At 46.9% G+C, this 13,810-nt stretch overlaps 1 protein-coding gene across 4 annotated transcripts in view; it reads right to left on the bottom strand.

The window, feature by feature from the left end:
• Nucleotides 1–265: 265 nt before the first annotated feature.
• Nucleotides 266–13,810, bottom strand: part of SLC14A2 (solute carrier family 14 member 2) — a 435,461-nt gene continuing 421,916 nt past the window's right edge. For all 4 annotated transcript variants that reach the window (XM_079109084.1, XM_079109085.1, XM_079109087.1 and 1 more), the window contains 6 exons: nucleotides 13,420–13,548; nucleotides 12,416–12,608; nucleotides 9,530–9,677; nucleotides 8,754–8,888; nucleotides 4,532–4,581; nucleotides 266–1,309 (listed from right to left, as the gene is read on the bottom strand). In XM_079109084.1, coding sequence (XP_078965210.1) covers nucleotides 1,109–1,309; nucleotides 4,532–4,581; nucleotides 8,754–8,888; nucleotides 9,530–9,677; nucleotides 12,416–12,608; nucleotides 13,420–13,548 — 856 coding nt within the window. In that variant the 3' untranslated portion in view covers nucleotides 266–1,108. The remainder of the gene's footprint in view (nucleotides 1,310–4,531; nucleotides 4,582–8,753; nucleotides 8,889–9,529; nucleotides 9,678–12,415; nucleotides 12,609–13,419; nucleotides 13,549–13,810) is intronic.

Genomic DNA, 13,810 nt, shown 5'->3' with positions numbered 1-13,810 from the left:
CTCCGAATGTTGGTGGCCATTCAAGAGGAGCTGGGATGTCCTCTGGTCACACATGGATAAATATGCTAAAAGGGACATGGTCATGAGTATCCGCACTTCAGCTCAAACAGAAAGCAGTGCCCGAGGTCATTTCTGTGGAACTCTCTGCATTCGCAGACCACACGCTCTTCTGACAGTTTTTGCCCCACCCAGTCAGATGTGACATGGAAAACCCTTCCAGGGGCAGTGAGTGACTGTGGAGGAAGACCCTGAGTCCAGCTGACGAGGTTAGAGCAGTTTAATGACAGTGTGATTGTGAATATTACAAAAGGAAGGACGGCTCTTCACCATGTGATGTAAATGTCGGAAAAGATCAGTTTTCATCTTCCGACATCTCCAGAAATATTCCTGTTATGTCAGGAAAGGCATTTTGGTACTGGTGAGCAGAGGTTCCTAACCTCAAATCTGGAGACTGTCTCCACCATCCCAGAGTAAACCTCAATAGAACATCAGCACTTGCTGCTGCTTCTCTGGGTAACGCCTCCTGCTATTATTCAACTTAAGGTAATACTTGCTGGTCATGCTAATTTGATCAGTTTATAGGAGACAGAAAAGAATCAACACTGCTGAGGTGAAGGAGACTTTAGAGTCCCTCCCGGTTATAGAGAAACACTTGCTAATAAGAAACCGAGGCTGGGACAGTTGAGCTGCTTAGAGGCAGAGCTGCAAGGAGACCAGGCCTCTTGCCTTTCAGGCTGATGAACATTTCCTGGTACTGTGCTTTGCTACATTAAATGACTGTGTTGGGTGACCACGTCACCCATCTCTGTCCCTTCTGGGTGACTTCTCTTTAGGGACAAGGCTTGTTTTGCAGAAGACAGCAAGTTCCCCTCAAAGGGAGCTCTTGGGCCAACAGCCAGCCGTGGGTGTCATGTCTAAACTAACATACTGTGGATAAGTGCTATGCATCTTAGAGAGGCTCCTGAATGGTGACCACGCACATTTGGGCCTGTGCGTGGCAGGGAGGATCACAGGACAGACAGAGGGGAGGTGAAGTGGCCTTTAGCCTGGGGACCCAGGCAGCCTGCTGAAGGCTGCATTTACAGTGACAGGCTTTGGAAAGGGCCACTTAGGAGATGTCGTAGGCCTGGTACTTCGTTGTGGTAGAGACTCTTCTGTTTCTCTCCTGGGACAGGTAGTAGGTACGGTTGGCCTCTGGGTAGGTGACTTTGCTGAGTGGGAGCTTGTAGATGGCAGGGTTGTTGGTTGTCAGGAGCAGGAAGGTGAGCGCTGACAGGCAGAAGGGCCAGGTGCAGGGTGGCAGTCCAAACTGGAGGGAGGGGGACACAGAGGAGCCTGGGTTAATGAGGTGCTCGCGCTGGTTTTCGATGCCCTTATCGTGGCCCCCCGCCTGGGAGGAGGAGGGGTGCTCTGTGGGCGTTGAAGAGCACATGCTTAGTTGGAAGCCGATATGAACAAATCAGGGCCCTGGCCTCAGTCTCCCTCACAACAGGGAACGCACTCTTGCAACGAAACCACTCAACATTGATGGGTTGCCACGCCTTCACGTGGAGGCGTGCTCTGTCCTGGGGAGTCTGGCTATGTGTCCCACTCAGGAACCAGGGTAGTTCCGTGTCCCCCCCACTGGCTCCCGTTGAAGGAATGACTTTGGCAGACGTTTAGAAGCTCAAGACCTTTGTCTTTGATCACAACTCACTGAACTCGAGATAGGCACCCCACTCAAACACCCCTTCCCACGGGCAGGTGACTTGGGCTAGTAGACCCCTTTTGTCTGAGAATATGAATCAGAAAGGCACCGAGACAGCGCCTGCAGGGCTTGTGAACTGAAGGGACTGGAGAACTGCCCTGTGACCGGCGGCCATTCAGAAGCCGTGTGCCGCGGAGAATCCCTTCACAGGACCTGAGTGCATGGGCTCATGGCGTGAGGCGGGGAACCACAGGCTCATCCCAGGGAGCTGGAGGCCAGGAGAAGCTGCCTCTCCTCTCAGGAGCTCTTCCATCCCCATGTCCCTTCCTCATGACAGAGACTCGTTTTTCATTTTTTGAGATGCCCTGAGGCTTTGAATAAGTTCCCTCACTCTTTTGCGATAGCTTGAGTGGATAGTTTGCAAACAGAGATCCTACAAATTCAGCTCTGCAGCAGACCAAATCATGTCCCCTCTCCCCCAAATACCATGTTATTAGAAGCAGCAAGAACCTTGGGTGGTACCATAGGAGTAACAACGCCAATCATGTGTGTGTCAAGATGGCACTGTTGGATGGGCCTTGGGGAAAAACCAGAACCAGGCCAGAACCTAGGCTCTAGGAATACCTCTGAGCCATGAGTGCTACTTGCTGAGTCTTTCCAAAGCACAAGGCACGCAAGGTATTTTGGAATGCATCCCTTGGAGTCTCACTGTGGAAAGGGCATGAAGCTCCACAGACCTAGACCCAAATCTCAGTTCTGATCACCTTATGATAATCATTTAATCTTTTTAAGACCTGTGCCTTCAATAGCAAACCAGAGATCATAATACCTACCTGGAGAGTTGGTGCTTAGTGCATAGTAAATGCTCAATAAATGATCCTCAGGTCATGGCCATTATCATCAAGCAGATGGCAGGATTGTGGAAGACCCAGGGCAGCATATACATGTGCCAGTTAGAAAGCAGAGGAGTGTGGCTCATAAGGGCTCTTCTGAGGAGGGTTGAATGGTCTCATAAATGCAGTTCAACATTTTAATATCCTGTTCCTCAATGAGATGGAATGAGACTGGAAATTACTTCTGGGTAAGTCAACAGCCTGCATGCTTTAGTACCCCTGTCTGTGGTCAGCACAGTGTCTTAAACACAGTACACAACCAGGATGTCAACTTGTTTCTGTTTTGAAAAATGTCTCAATTGAGTGGTATAGTCTAACTTCTCTGCACACAGAGGCAAAGGCTGGTCGCCACTGTAAACACGTGACCAGAACCAAAGCTTCCTGTTCTGCATCTCCTCTAGTACCTTGTCTGAGGAAGGCACAGGGGTGGATGGATGGTGCCAGAAAAAGTAGCAAGCATGGAGGTGATATTGCACCCTCTCTTTCCTCTCAGTGTTTCTGACAGTCAGCTGCAAAGCCCCAGCTCGAATATCCCCTGTGCTGGAGGCTGTTACCTTAGCTTCATTCATTTGCTCTTTCTTGAGCACTTACTATGTGCTGGGTACTATACCAGGTACTAGAAATGAAGATAAGATATGACAGGGCCTCTAATCTGAAGGAGAGCACAGGCTGAAGCTGGAAGAGGACTGATAAATAGTAGACATGTGTCAATACTGTGTGTCAAGTGTGATAGCCAGAGTGCACACAAAGTGATAGTCCAGAGGAAGGACTTAGTCCACTGGGGGAGACAGGATAGCATCAGGGAAGGCTAACTCCATTGCTTGGAAAATACTGTTCAAGGTTCTGTTCAAAACACCCATTTTCATTGGAGGTGAAGGAGGAATTTAGACAGCCACGAGCAGAATGTCCCCACTGTCCCCACCTGCAGGAGCAACAGGAATTTTCCTGGTTGTTCATGTGATGTGACCCTCGAGCCCTTATCTAAGAAGAGGAGGCAGTGACTGTGTGCTGAGTCCCAGCACTATGTGTTGGGCCTGGGGCCTGGGGCTGGCTAGGTGGCTCCTCCTGACCTCACGTACCATTTGACATGAGCTCAGACACAGAAGGGGTTCTGGGACTGCTGGACATATCTGTCCACTTTGGCTTCTCTCTGCTGGGAGGGCTTGACTCTCCCTGTTTTCTGAGGTCTTTGCTAATGACACCCCCTGTCACCACTATGAAATGTGCTACTTGCTATGGGACAAAAGAAGGTGCACATTGACCCACAAGCTAGGTGACAGATGATCTATAGAAATTTGTAAAAAACAAATAATAAAGATTTAAAATAGTTCTAAAGAATAGTACAATATAGCTAAGCATAGTGGTGCATGCCTGTAATCCCAGTGACTTGGGAGGCTGAGACAGGAGGATTGTGAGTTCAAACCAGCCTCAGCAAAAGTGAGGTGCTAAGCAACTCAGTGAGACCCTGTCTCTAAATAAAATATAAAATAGGGCTGGGATGTGGCTCAGTGATCAAGTGCCCCTAAGTTGAACTCCTGGTATCCACCACCCCCATAAAAAGAATAGTACAATATAAAGGAGTTATATTTATAAGAGAATACTCTTCTAATTGCCCTAGGAAAAACTCCTGGGCCCACTGACAATGGCATTTGATTGAGCAACAGTTGACATTTGAACTTCTGAGAACCAACTCCGTGCTGCTCGTGGGGTCATGGGAAGCTTTCAGTGTTTCTGACACTCAGATGCAAAGCCCCAAATCTAACAGCCCCTGTGCTGGAGGCTGTCCTTAGAGCTTTGTTCATTTGCTATTTCTTCAGCATTTACTATGTGCTGGGTATGTGGTTCAGGACAAGAGGGGTGAATTGGGAAGTGTTTGTGAAGGAGGGTTTTGAACAGATCTGAGGAGGCCGAGAGGGGACTATGGGCACATCTGTAGCCCACGTTGACTCACCACAGATAACATGTTGGCCAGGGCAGTCCCCAGGTAGGCTGCAAACAGTGCTGGAAAAAGAACCAACCATAAATATCCAATAACTATTTCACAGCTTCTCAAGCTCGGTTGACATATTCTCTCTTCATTAATTTTATGCCACTAATGCTATCTCAGATTTAAAAAAATCACCGAGTTACGTTTCCATGGCTTGGCAGGTTTAAAAGTGCTAAATTCCACGCAAATGCTGGTACAGCTAAGACAGAAGATGAACTTTGTTAAAAAGGGCCAGAATTTAGCTGTTACAGTTCTCTGGGGTCCCACCACCTTGCATTCCAGTAAAGGAACATTTAACAGCATAAACCATAAATGAAAATTTTACTATACAGCAAAGGCAAGTGAGTCCCTGAACTCCCCGCTGGAGTATTTCATGACAAAGCATTAACATAATATGAGCTTCCAGGGAGAAGCAGCACTCTGTTAGCTCCGGGAACACCAGATATGCCCACAGCCTTGACCTCTGGGCTCGGGGGAGGAGGGCATGACCGTGCTGCCCGCTGGCAAAAGGCAGGTGCTGGCAGGGGTGAGAAGCAATGGAAATGGACCAGTACAATTGGGCTCTGTCTCCGAGCCCCTAATTTCTCAACAGAGAACATCCCAATTGTCCCTAGGACATCAACAACAGCTAACCTGTAATAGAGAGTCACTGTGCACCCCATTAGCAGGAACATCAGCCATGTCCCTCAATGTTCCCATGATGTGAGCACCATTATTGTCTTTATTTCACAAATGAGAAAACCGAGGCTCAGAGAGTTTTCACAGTATGGCTGCTGTGCTGTCTCTGAGCTGGAGAAGCCTCTGTTGTTTGGAGGTAGGGTTTCAAGATGGAGGCGTGGAGGAGATGAAGGGCTGAGCTATAGGAAGAGGGGTGTGGGGCATGCAGGAGTTTCATGGTCCTACCAGCTAGGTAATTTCTGAGGGAGCAGGAGCAGCTCAGGCCATCCTTTGCGTCATCTGAACCTTTGTTAATTAGTAGATGTTACTGACTATAGATAACCAGCACTTTCGGGGCACTCTCTAGGGATTAGGAGTTACTTGTTCCTGACAACAGCTCTGTGAGGTGAGCATCAGGCACTGAGAACTCAAGTGACTTGCCCAGGACCACAGAAGCTGACAAGGGGCTGAGCCACGGGCACCTGGCTCTAAGGCGGGACTCTTACCTACTGTGCCCGGCAGCCTCTCAGGGCTGAGGTTAGAAAGAGCAGGGCAGACAAAGGAGTCAGAGGCCCCCCAACACCGCCTGGCCCCTGGATTACAGGGGAGCCGAAAGGCTGAGTGGGCTTGGCTGGGGACATGGAGGCTGAGGCTGAGGCCTGAGAGCCCAACACCATCAGACTTAGCCATTGACCCTGGGTCCAGAGCTGGAGAACTTTGCTCCTCTGACCTCAGATTTGATTTCTTTTATCAAACTTGATCTGTTACCAACAGGAAACCCCTCTGAAAACCGTATGTCTGCTCATCTCTGGTCATAGGACCTGCAGCATGAGGAGGGAGGAGGAAGGACAGACAGAGGAGGAGGCGGAAGACACACAGCCCGCCTGGGTTGGAGGGAGAACTCTCTGTCCTGGGAGATGCATACAGCAGGCTGCAGGAGGCTTCTGCCTCACCTCTCTTGTCCCTCACTGTGTGACTGTAGAAAAGGGCCTGACTCTTCTGGACCTTTCCACCTGCAGAGAAAGTGCTGGCTTCAGGAAGGCATCTGATGCCCTCCAACAAGCACAGACTTAGTTATTTTACAGATCCCATTTTGGGCAATTTATTTTGCTCCCTTAGCTTCAGTTCCCCTTCGTGAAGTGGGGATGGTAATAATACCCACAGGGTTTAGAGTTGTCGTGAAGATTAAATGAGATGACACATGCCTGCGTTTATAACCACGGCACCAGGAACAGTCTTTGTTGTGGGAGCTACAATGTGTCTGCATTGTAGGGTGCTTAACAGCAGCCTGGCCTCTACCCATGCGGTGCCAGTAGCAACCGCTTCCTTCCCCTAGGCATGACAAATAAGAATGTTACCAGACACTGACAATGTCCCCAGGGAAGGGGAAAATCACCCTTGGTTGAGAACCAGTGGTGTAACGTCTGACATTTATCCTCTTTGGAGGCTGGAACTCTGGGGTGGTGAGTCGGGGGCACCTGGGGTATAAAATTTCAGGTGGCCCTCAACCTCAGGGTCATGGGGACATATCAGGGTCATCACCTGCAGGACCCCGACTGTGAACACTTCCTTCAGTTTTGCATTTGAGCTGCCTCATTTCCCATATCCTCATCCTGGTGCTGGCTCTTTGAGACATTTTTTCTACTTTCAGAGTAGAGCGATAGCGCCGACCTTGGAGAGTTGGTGTTAGGCTAGTTTCAAGTGCCTTCTTGGTGCTGAGTTTATTTGGTCAATATGAGCAAATAAAAGTAATTAAAGAACATCAGGCTAAGTAAAATAAATCAATTCCAGAAAACCAAAGCCAAACGTTTTCTCTGATACGTGGATGTTAATTCACAATGCGGGGGGCGGTTAGGAAAGAATAGAGTTACTTTAGATTATGTTAGAGGGGAGTGAAGGGAGGGCAGGGGGTGGGGGTAGAAGGATAGTAGAGTGAATCGGACATTACTACTTTATTACTTATATAATTTTACTACTGGTGGGATTCTACATCATGTATCACCAGAAGAATGAGAAATTATACTCCATTATATATGATGTATCAAAGTGCATTCTACTGTCATGTGGAAAACTAACTAAAACAAATTAAAAAATAGATAAATAACTAATTAAAACAAATTTTAAAAAGTAATTACATAAATACCTATAGTGCCTGACTTTATAATGGAGATTTTTGGGGTCACAAAATAATTTTTTAAAGGAAGGAAGAAAAAGACAGTGCATTAAGCCTTCACACCTAGTTCAGGATTTGTCTTCTTCATGTTTGTAGTGACTATTATAAAGTGCAAAAGAAAATATATCTTAGGTACTGGGTTGTGGCTCAGTGGTAGAGTGCTTGCCTAGCATGTGTGAGGCACTGGGTTCGATCCTCAGCACCGCATGAAAATAAATAAATAAAAGAAAGGTATTGTGCCCATCTACAGCTAAAAAATAAAATAAAAACAAAGAAAATATATCTACTAACTACATTAAGGAAACAAGTCTATGGTGATATTGATCTAGAACATCTTCCCCAGTGAAGAATATTTGGGAATTTTTTATTATAAACTTATTCTTTTATTAAAAAAATGTTATTTTTAAAATTTTTTAGAGTTTTTATTTGTTCTAGTTTGTTGTACATGACAGTAGAATGCATTTATACATTTTGAATCATACATAAATGCAGTATAATTTCTCATTGTTCTGATTATACATATTGCAGGATCACATTGGTCATGCTGTCATACATGTACATGAGGTAATAATGTCTGTTTCACCCTACTATCATTCCTTCCCCCAAACCCCTTCCCCTCTCTTCACTCCCCTTTACCTATATAAAGTAACTATTCTTCCCTAGCCCCCTCCCCTATTGTGAATTAGCATCCGCATATCCACATATCTGCATATCAGAGAAAACATTCACCCTTTGGTTTTTTGGGTTTGGCTTATTTCGTTTACTGTTAAAGTTAATGGAGACCATGTTTTGGAATCTATGTTGTGCTGAAGTGGAATCTCTGTTTTAAATTATTGTTCAAAAGGAGTTTTATTTGGTTTCCATTCACATAGCATCAAGAAATAAAAGATGTTCAAGAATGAAAATATAAAATACGCCAATTGTTATGGTTAATCTAAGTTCCTGGGACTCTGAGCATGTAACTCAGAGGGATCATTTGAAAGGATTATGGTCAATGTTTGGCTGTTTACGTTTCAAAGCTGTATAAGATGTAAATTGCCATGAGGATTAACTTGCTTAAGAGTCACTCTGTCAGTTCCGATCACTGTCTGGGAAAGTCGCAGTCACAGGAGACAACCCATGCTCAACAACAAAACAACCATTGCCTCAAAACAAGGCCTGCTGCCGTGTGGCTGGAACATCGTGTACACGGACAGAGAAATCAGCTTTGCATATATTAATCGCTCCGTAGCTATTGAAGATGGTTTTAACTAAAAGCCCAGTTATAAAGCAAACAGATCCCCCTATTTATCTTTGGGCAGTAGCAGAATTTTCACAAGGTGAATTCTTTATGCGGACACTGTTAGAGGTACCTACCGCAGGCGATGGCCAGGAGGTGCGTCTGCCAGGTGATGACGTAGAACATGCCTCCGATGGCTATGCATGCCAGAGTGCTGTTGAAGCCACACAGGCCAAAGTAGATGGCCTCAAAGGGTGTGGCGATGCTAAGGGCTGAGAGAGAAGGCAGGCGTCGGTACAGAGTCAGGGAACCCAGGGGCTCGCCTGCCTGTCCCCACCCCTGCCACAGTCCTCAAAGCCCAGAACCAGCGATCCTCTTAGGTATTTACACAATAAAGGACTTCTGATTTTATTTAGTGAAACTACACCTAAAGGAAATAAATAGTCAAAGAGCCACAAGAATTCTAGTGGCAAAGCTGTTAGGAGCTGCAGAGACCCTCTGATAAAAGACTCTGAAATCTGATTTAAACAGTCCCAGAGAATGTCCTTCTCCTGCCAAAAAGAAAAAGAAAGGAAGGAAGAAAGAAAAGGAATCCTTTTGTGAACAAATTCAACCCCTTTTTGTCATTGGAGATTATAAGATTTTAAAAATGCATAGAGGAAATCTCTCCCAAACTTTAAATTTACACTACAGTGTGAATGATTGACACCAGTCTTTCTAGAGGACCACTTTTGCCTGTAGGGCATGTGGGCATTGGCACCAACAGTGGAGAAACAGGGTGCAGTGGGAGGAGGGCGTGTTTCTGGGAATCTGCAGGTGTGGTGTTAAAGACACATGCCCCTGATTTCTCTGCAGCTGGCCCTGGGCACTGGGTCCCTGTGGCTCATTACCAAGGGAGAGCAATGACACAGACCTGCTAACATCCCCATGGTGGATCCAATTGCTGCATGCAAGCAAATGAGAGGCGAGGAGATGAACAGGGCCACGAGGAAGATGCCTCCCGTCCAGGGGTTATCGCAGCCGTACACTTGGCCGATCCCAACCGGGATGGCTCTCAGAAGCTGTGGATGCACAGTCACATTATTAGGGAAGCAAAAGAGATGACGTAAAGCTTAGCTCCAAGATTCAGCACCAACCACATGGCCCCTGGTTTCCAAGGTGACTCAAATAGGTCAGCTCCACGAGGAACACAAGAATGACCCACCATCTTAACTTTGAGTTCTCGGGACTCCCAGGGTTAGTATGTTGTTTCCTTCATTTAGGAATAGGAGTGGAAGGCGCTCAGCCTCCTTGTGAAGAGAAACTGGAAAACTTCCCCTTGAGGGCATTGCTCATTGGAAAGGAATAGATTTCTGATCAAAACTTTCAAAACATTTTTCAAACCTAAGAGGATGGCAAAAAAGCTAGTAGATGGAAAAAGGTCTTTTGTGTTTTCAAGATCCACCTGTCTAGGGATGGTGACATGAATCTTGTCTGGCTTAACAACTGGACTAGGAACCACAGAAGGGACCTGGAGAAGGTGGCATGCCCGCCATCTGCTCTCTGTGTTGATAAGCCCTGGGGGCACCCTGCTTGACTCTGCTCTCCAGGTGTCTCGAGGTCCAGTGGGACCCGGGGGTGGAAGAGCCTTTGGGGAAGCTGGAATCCTTGTGGCACTTGCACAGATGCCCTGGAGTCAGGGAAGAGGGTCCTGGGATGCAGGGTTCCCTAGCAACTGACGCTGGGTCCTTTGTCTTGGAGGGTTTGGCCAAAGCTTTTGATCCAGGGAAGTGCTTGGTGGAAGTGGCATGGGCCATGCTGGTGCATGTTGGGTTTGCCTCACCCCTGGGGCAATCAGCTGGGAAGGAGCAGAGTCTCAGGTGAGTTTGTGCATCTATTATTATGGCTAGTCAGTTCTCCTGTCAATCTGAGTCCTCTGAGAAGACTGTCCCTGCAATGCCAGGGGATGGGGAACTTGCAGCTCATGGGCTCACATCCAGTGAGAGGATATGGAGACAGGAGCACAGGCTAGCGGGCTATCTGGTCAGGTAGGTCTCCCTGCACTCCAGGACGGAGAAGAGAATAGGGCTCTGGCCTGGCCACGCAGGGGCCAGGAGACAGGCGACAGAGTTTGACACAGAGGCAGTGGTACTGGGCACCTACCTAGTTACACCAGCTGAGGAACATTTCTAGTGGTCATGAGATCAAAGGAACCCACAGAGGCTCAAAACCATTGGCAGTTCTAGACCCTCACTCTGACATTCACCACTTGACTCTAATTAGGATTGTCAAGAATATGCCAATAAGTGAATCACCATAATTCATTCAATAAGCCAGAAAGATGTTTCTTAAAGAATGATCACCACAAATTGGCTTCTCTCCTGGAATTTTGGGGTTCTAAATTGTGTATACAGGATTATTCTTTTTTCATTTCTATAAAGTTATGAAATATTTTTTCAATTGAAAATGTCATGCAGCGAATGTAATATCTTACACTTGCAACTTCTGACATCATCTCATAACACACCCTTGACCAAATTTGTTTCTAAAAGACATCAATTGGGAAAACTTCACAAATTGGGAAATCTGGGGAGCAGAATCCCAACACAGCACATTTTCTCACCTCTGCCCCAAGGAGGTCCTTGAGGAAACATAACAATCAACGAAATGAGGCTAACACAAGGTTTCCTTTGCTAAATAATGATGCTTCTTAGTGCAAATGCAGGGCGTGTTTGACCTATGTTGTGGAATGCAAAGAGACACTGGGCTTCTTTATCTCTGAAAGTTCCTTCAACAAGCCCAAGTGGTATTGTGGTGATGAATTGCCAATAATGAAGTTTCAGGGTGAGTGCCAGATTGTAGGGTCTTTTAATGTCATGGAAAGTCGGAGGCCTCAGAGAAAATGCACCTGGTTAGATAAGAAGGCTGATGGGCATATTTCTCCAAGCTGATTTAGTGCTTTTAGTTTTGCTTCTTATTCATTATCTTGGCAGACTTCCAGAGGTCAGCATATTATACAGAATACTTGTTAAAGAAAAAAAAATTTTGAAAGCTCTGTTATACATATTTCTTAATGGGGGAACACCTGTGCTTTAAAACATATACCAGCCTCAGAGAGCGAATGGAGTAAGCTCTGAAGGCTATAACTGTGACTCCTTAAGCCAATAAATGAAAGCATGATGTGCATATTTTTAATGATTAAATGAGATTGAGGGAAGAAAAGACACAGTTGCATTAAAACCAGGGTAAAGTATCAAAAAGACTTTTTTCTTTTTGGTACTAGGGATTGAATCCAGGGTCACTTTACCACTAAGCCACTCTTTAAACTCTTTAAGCCCTTCTTTAAACATTTTTAAAAATTAGTGACAAGGTCTTGTTAATTTGCTTAAAGCCTTGCTAAGTTGCTGGGGTTGACTTTGAACTTGCGATCCTCCTGCCTCTGGGTTGCTGGGATTACAGGCATGTGCTACGGTGCCCTGCTCAAAAATACTTTGAACAAGGGAAAAAAGAAAAGAACCCAGTCCTGCAGTCAGGAGGCTGCAGTTTGCTCCTCACTAACTTGCTGTGTGATCTCAGGTGGGTCTCTAAACTTGGCCTCAGTTCCGCTCTCTGTGTTTTAACAGGTGGGACCAGAAATAACCCTTTTAGTCCTTAGAAGGAAACAAGGATTGTAGGTCATGAAACGTGTGCAAAGCATGTCTTAGATTGTATGTTTGTCAGTAATTATCACTCAGGATGTTCTTTATGTGCACAATAAGCAGATACCACTTTAACACTGAACTTGTACTGACACTACACTTCCTCCTGCCATGATATCTACCAAGGGCACCTGGACCTCCGACCAGGTGATGTTGGGCACGGAGGATGTGGGCTGCAGCAGCGTCGTGGGGAAGAAGAGGTTGTAGTGGCCTGTGGCTGCCAGGTACAGAGTCACAGCGATGTTGAAGGGCAGCGTGAAGACTGGCAGGTCCCACTTGCTGAAGACAGTGCTCAGGGCACTGGACAGGATGGGGCTGAGGGCAGAAGCACAAGACATGCTGGTCAGGAAGCTGCCTGGCTCCACCACTGGACCAGGCAGCAGCAGGAGACCCTGGCACCTTCCCAGAGAAAAGCAGTCTGCTCAGCATCCTCCCTGAGCACAGAGGCAGGGTCTTCCCCTGGGCCTCCTCCCGTGCAGGGTACAGTGACAGGATGAGTCCACTCTCAATTCCAGAAGGAGGGCTTTCTGGGAGACATTTAAAGGACAGGAGTCTCACTACTTCCTCAGAGTCATACAGCTCCCTCCCCAGGCAGGAGGAGAAAGGCAGGTTGGGGAAGCAGAGGGGAGGGAGTCAGTCACCCAGTCATTTAGCTCATGTTTATGGAGTGTCAAGCTCACTTGCCTCGTGGGCAGGGTGCCCTGTGTTTTCTGGAGGTGGGGTGCTCTGAGGACTCTGTGCCATGGCTGTTCCTCAGCCTACTCTGGTTGGGGTCCCAGGGACAGAGAGAAGCCGTAGGAGCAGGAGAGACCAGCTTGCCAGAAGCTGACAGGCCCCTGTGGTGTGGTTCCTCACCTGTGTGACCTTGGTTTCTTGCTTTGTGCTCTGGCAGGAAACCCTTTTAGATCTCAGCAAGAGAAGAAAGGACGACAGTGGAGACACCATGTACAGGTGACCCAGTGCTGTGTGGTAGCACTATCATGTGAGTAAATATTCCCAGCTGGTGTTTCTGACATGCAAGCTGAACAAATGCTACTTAAAAATGGAGTTCAGACAGCAGTCACAGGGTTGAGATGAAAAGGACAATGGCCCCTTGACCTGAACTGCGTCCTCAGGACAAACTTACCAAGACATGGACATAACGATGACAGGGAGCAGAAGCCACCAGTAATAGTTGCCTTTGTCTGAGAACACTGCCATCAGCAGCCCCACCAGCACCCCGTTGTAACCGTGGAGTCCTGCTGCAATCGCTGACCTGGGGGGACACGTGGGGCTGGTGGAGTGGAGGTTTTCCCAGGGCCTTATATTTATCTTTTTTACTTTTTTACTTTTTTTTTTTTTTTTTTTGGTACAGGGACTTGAACCCAGGGTGTTTAACCACTGAACCACATCCCCAGCCCTTTTTTTATATTTTTATTTGGAGACAGGGTCTTACTGAGTTGCTTAGGGCTTGGCTAAATTGCTGAGGCTGGCTTTGAACTTGCCATACTCCTTCCTCAGCCTCCTGAGCCACTGGG

The sequence above is a fragment of the Sciurus vulgaris genome (genome assembly GCF_902686455.1).
Source record: "Sciurus vulgaris genome assembly, chromosome: 13".
Lineage (NCBI taxonomy): Eukaryota > Metazoa > Chordata > Mammalia > Rodentia > Sciuridae > Sciurus > Sciurus vulgaris.
The sequence above is the reverse complement of the archived record's forward strand: the minus strand, read 5'-3'. Positions and strand labels throughout refer to the sequence as shown.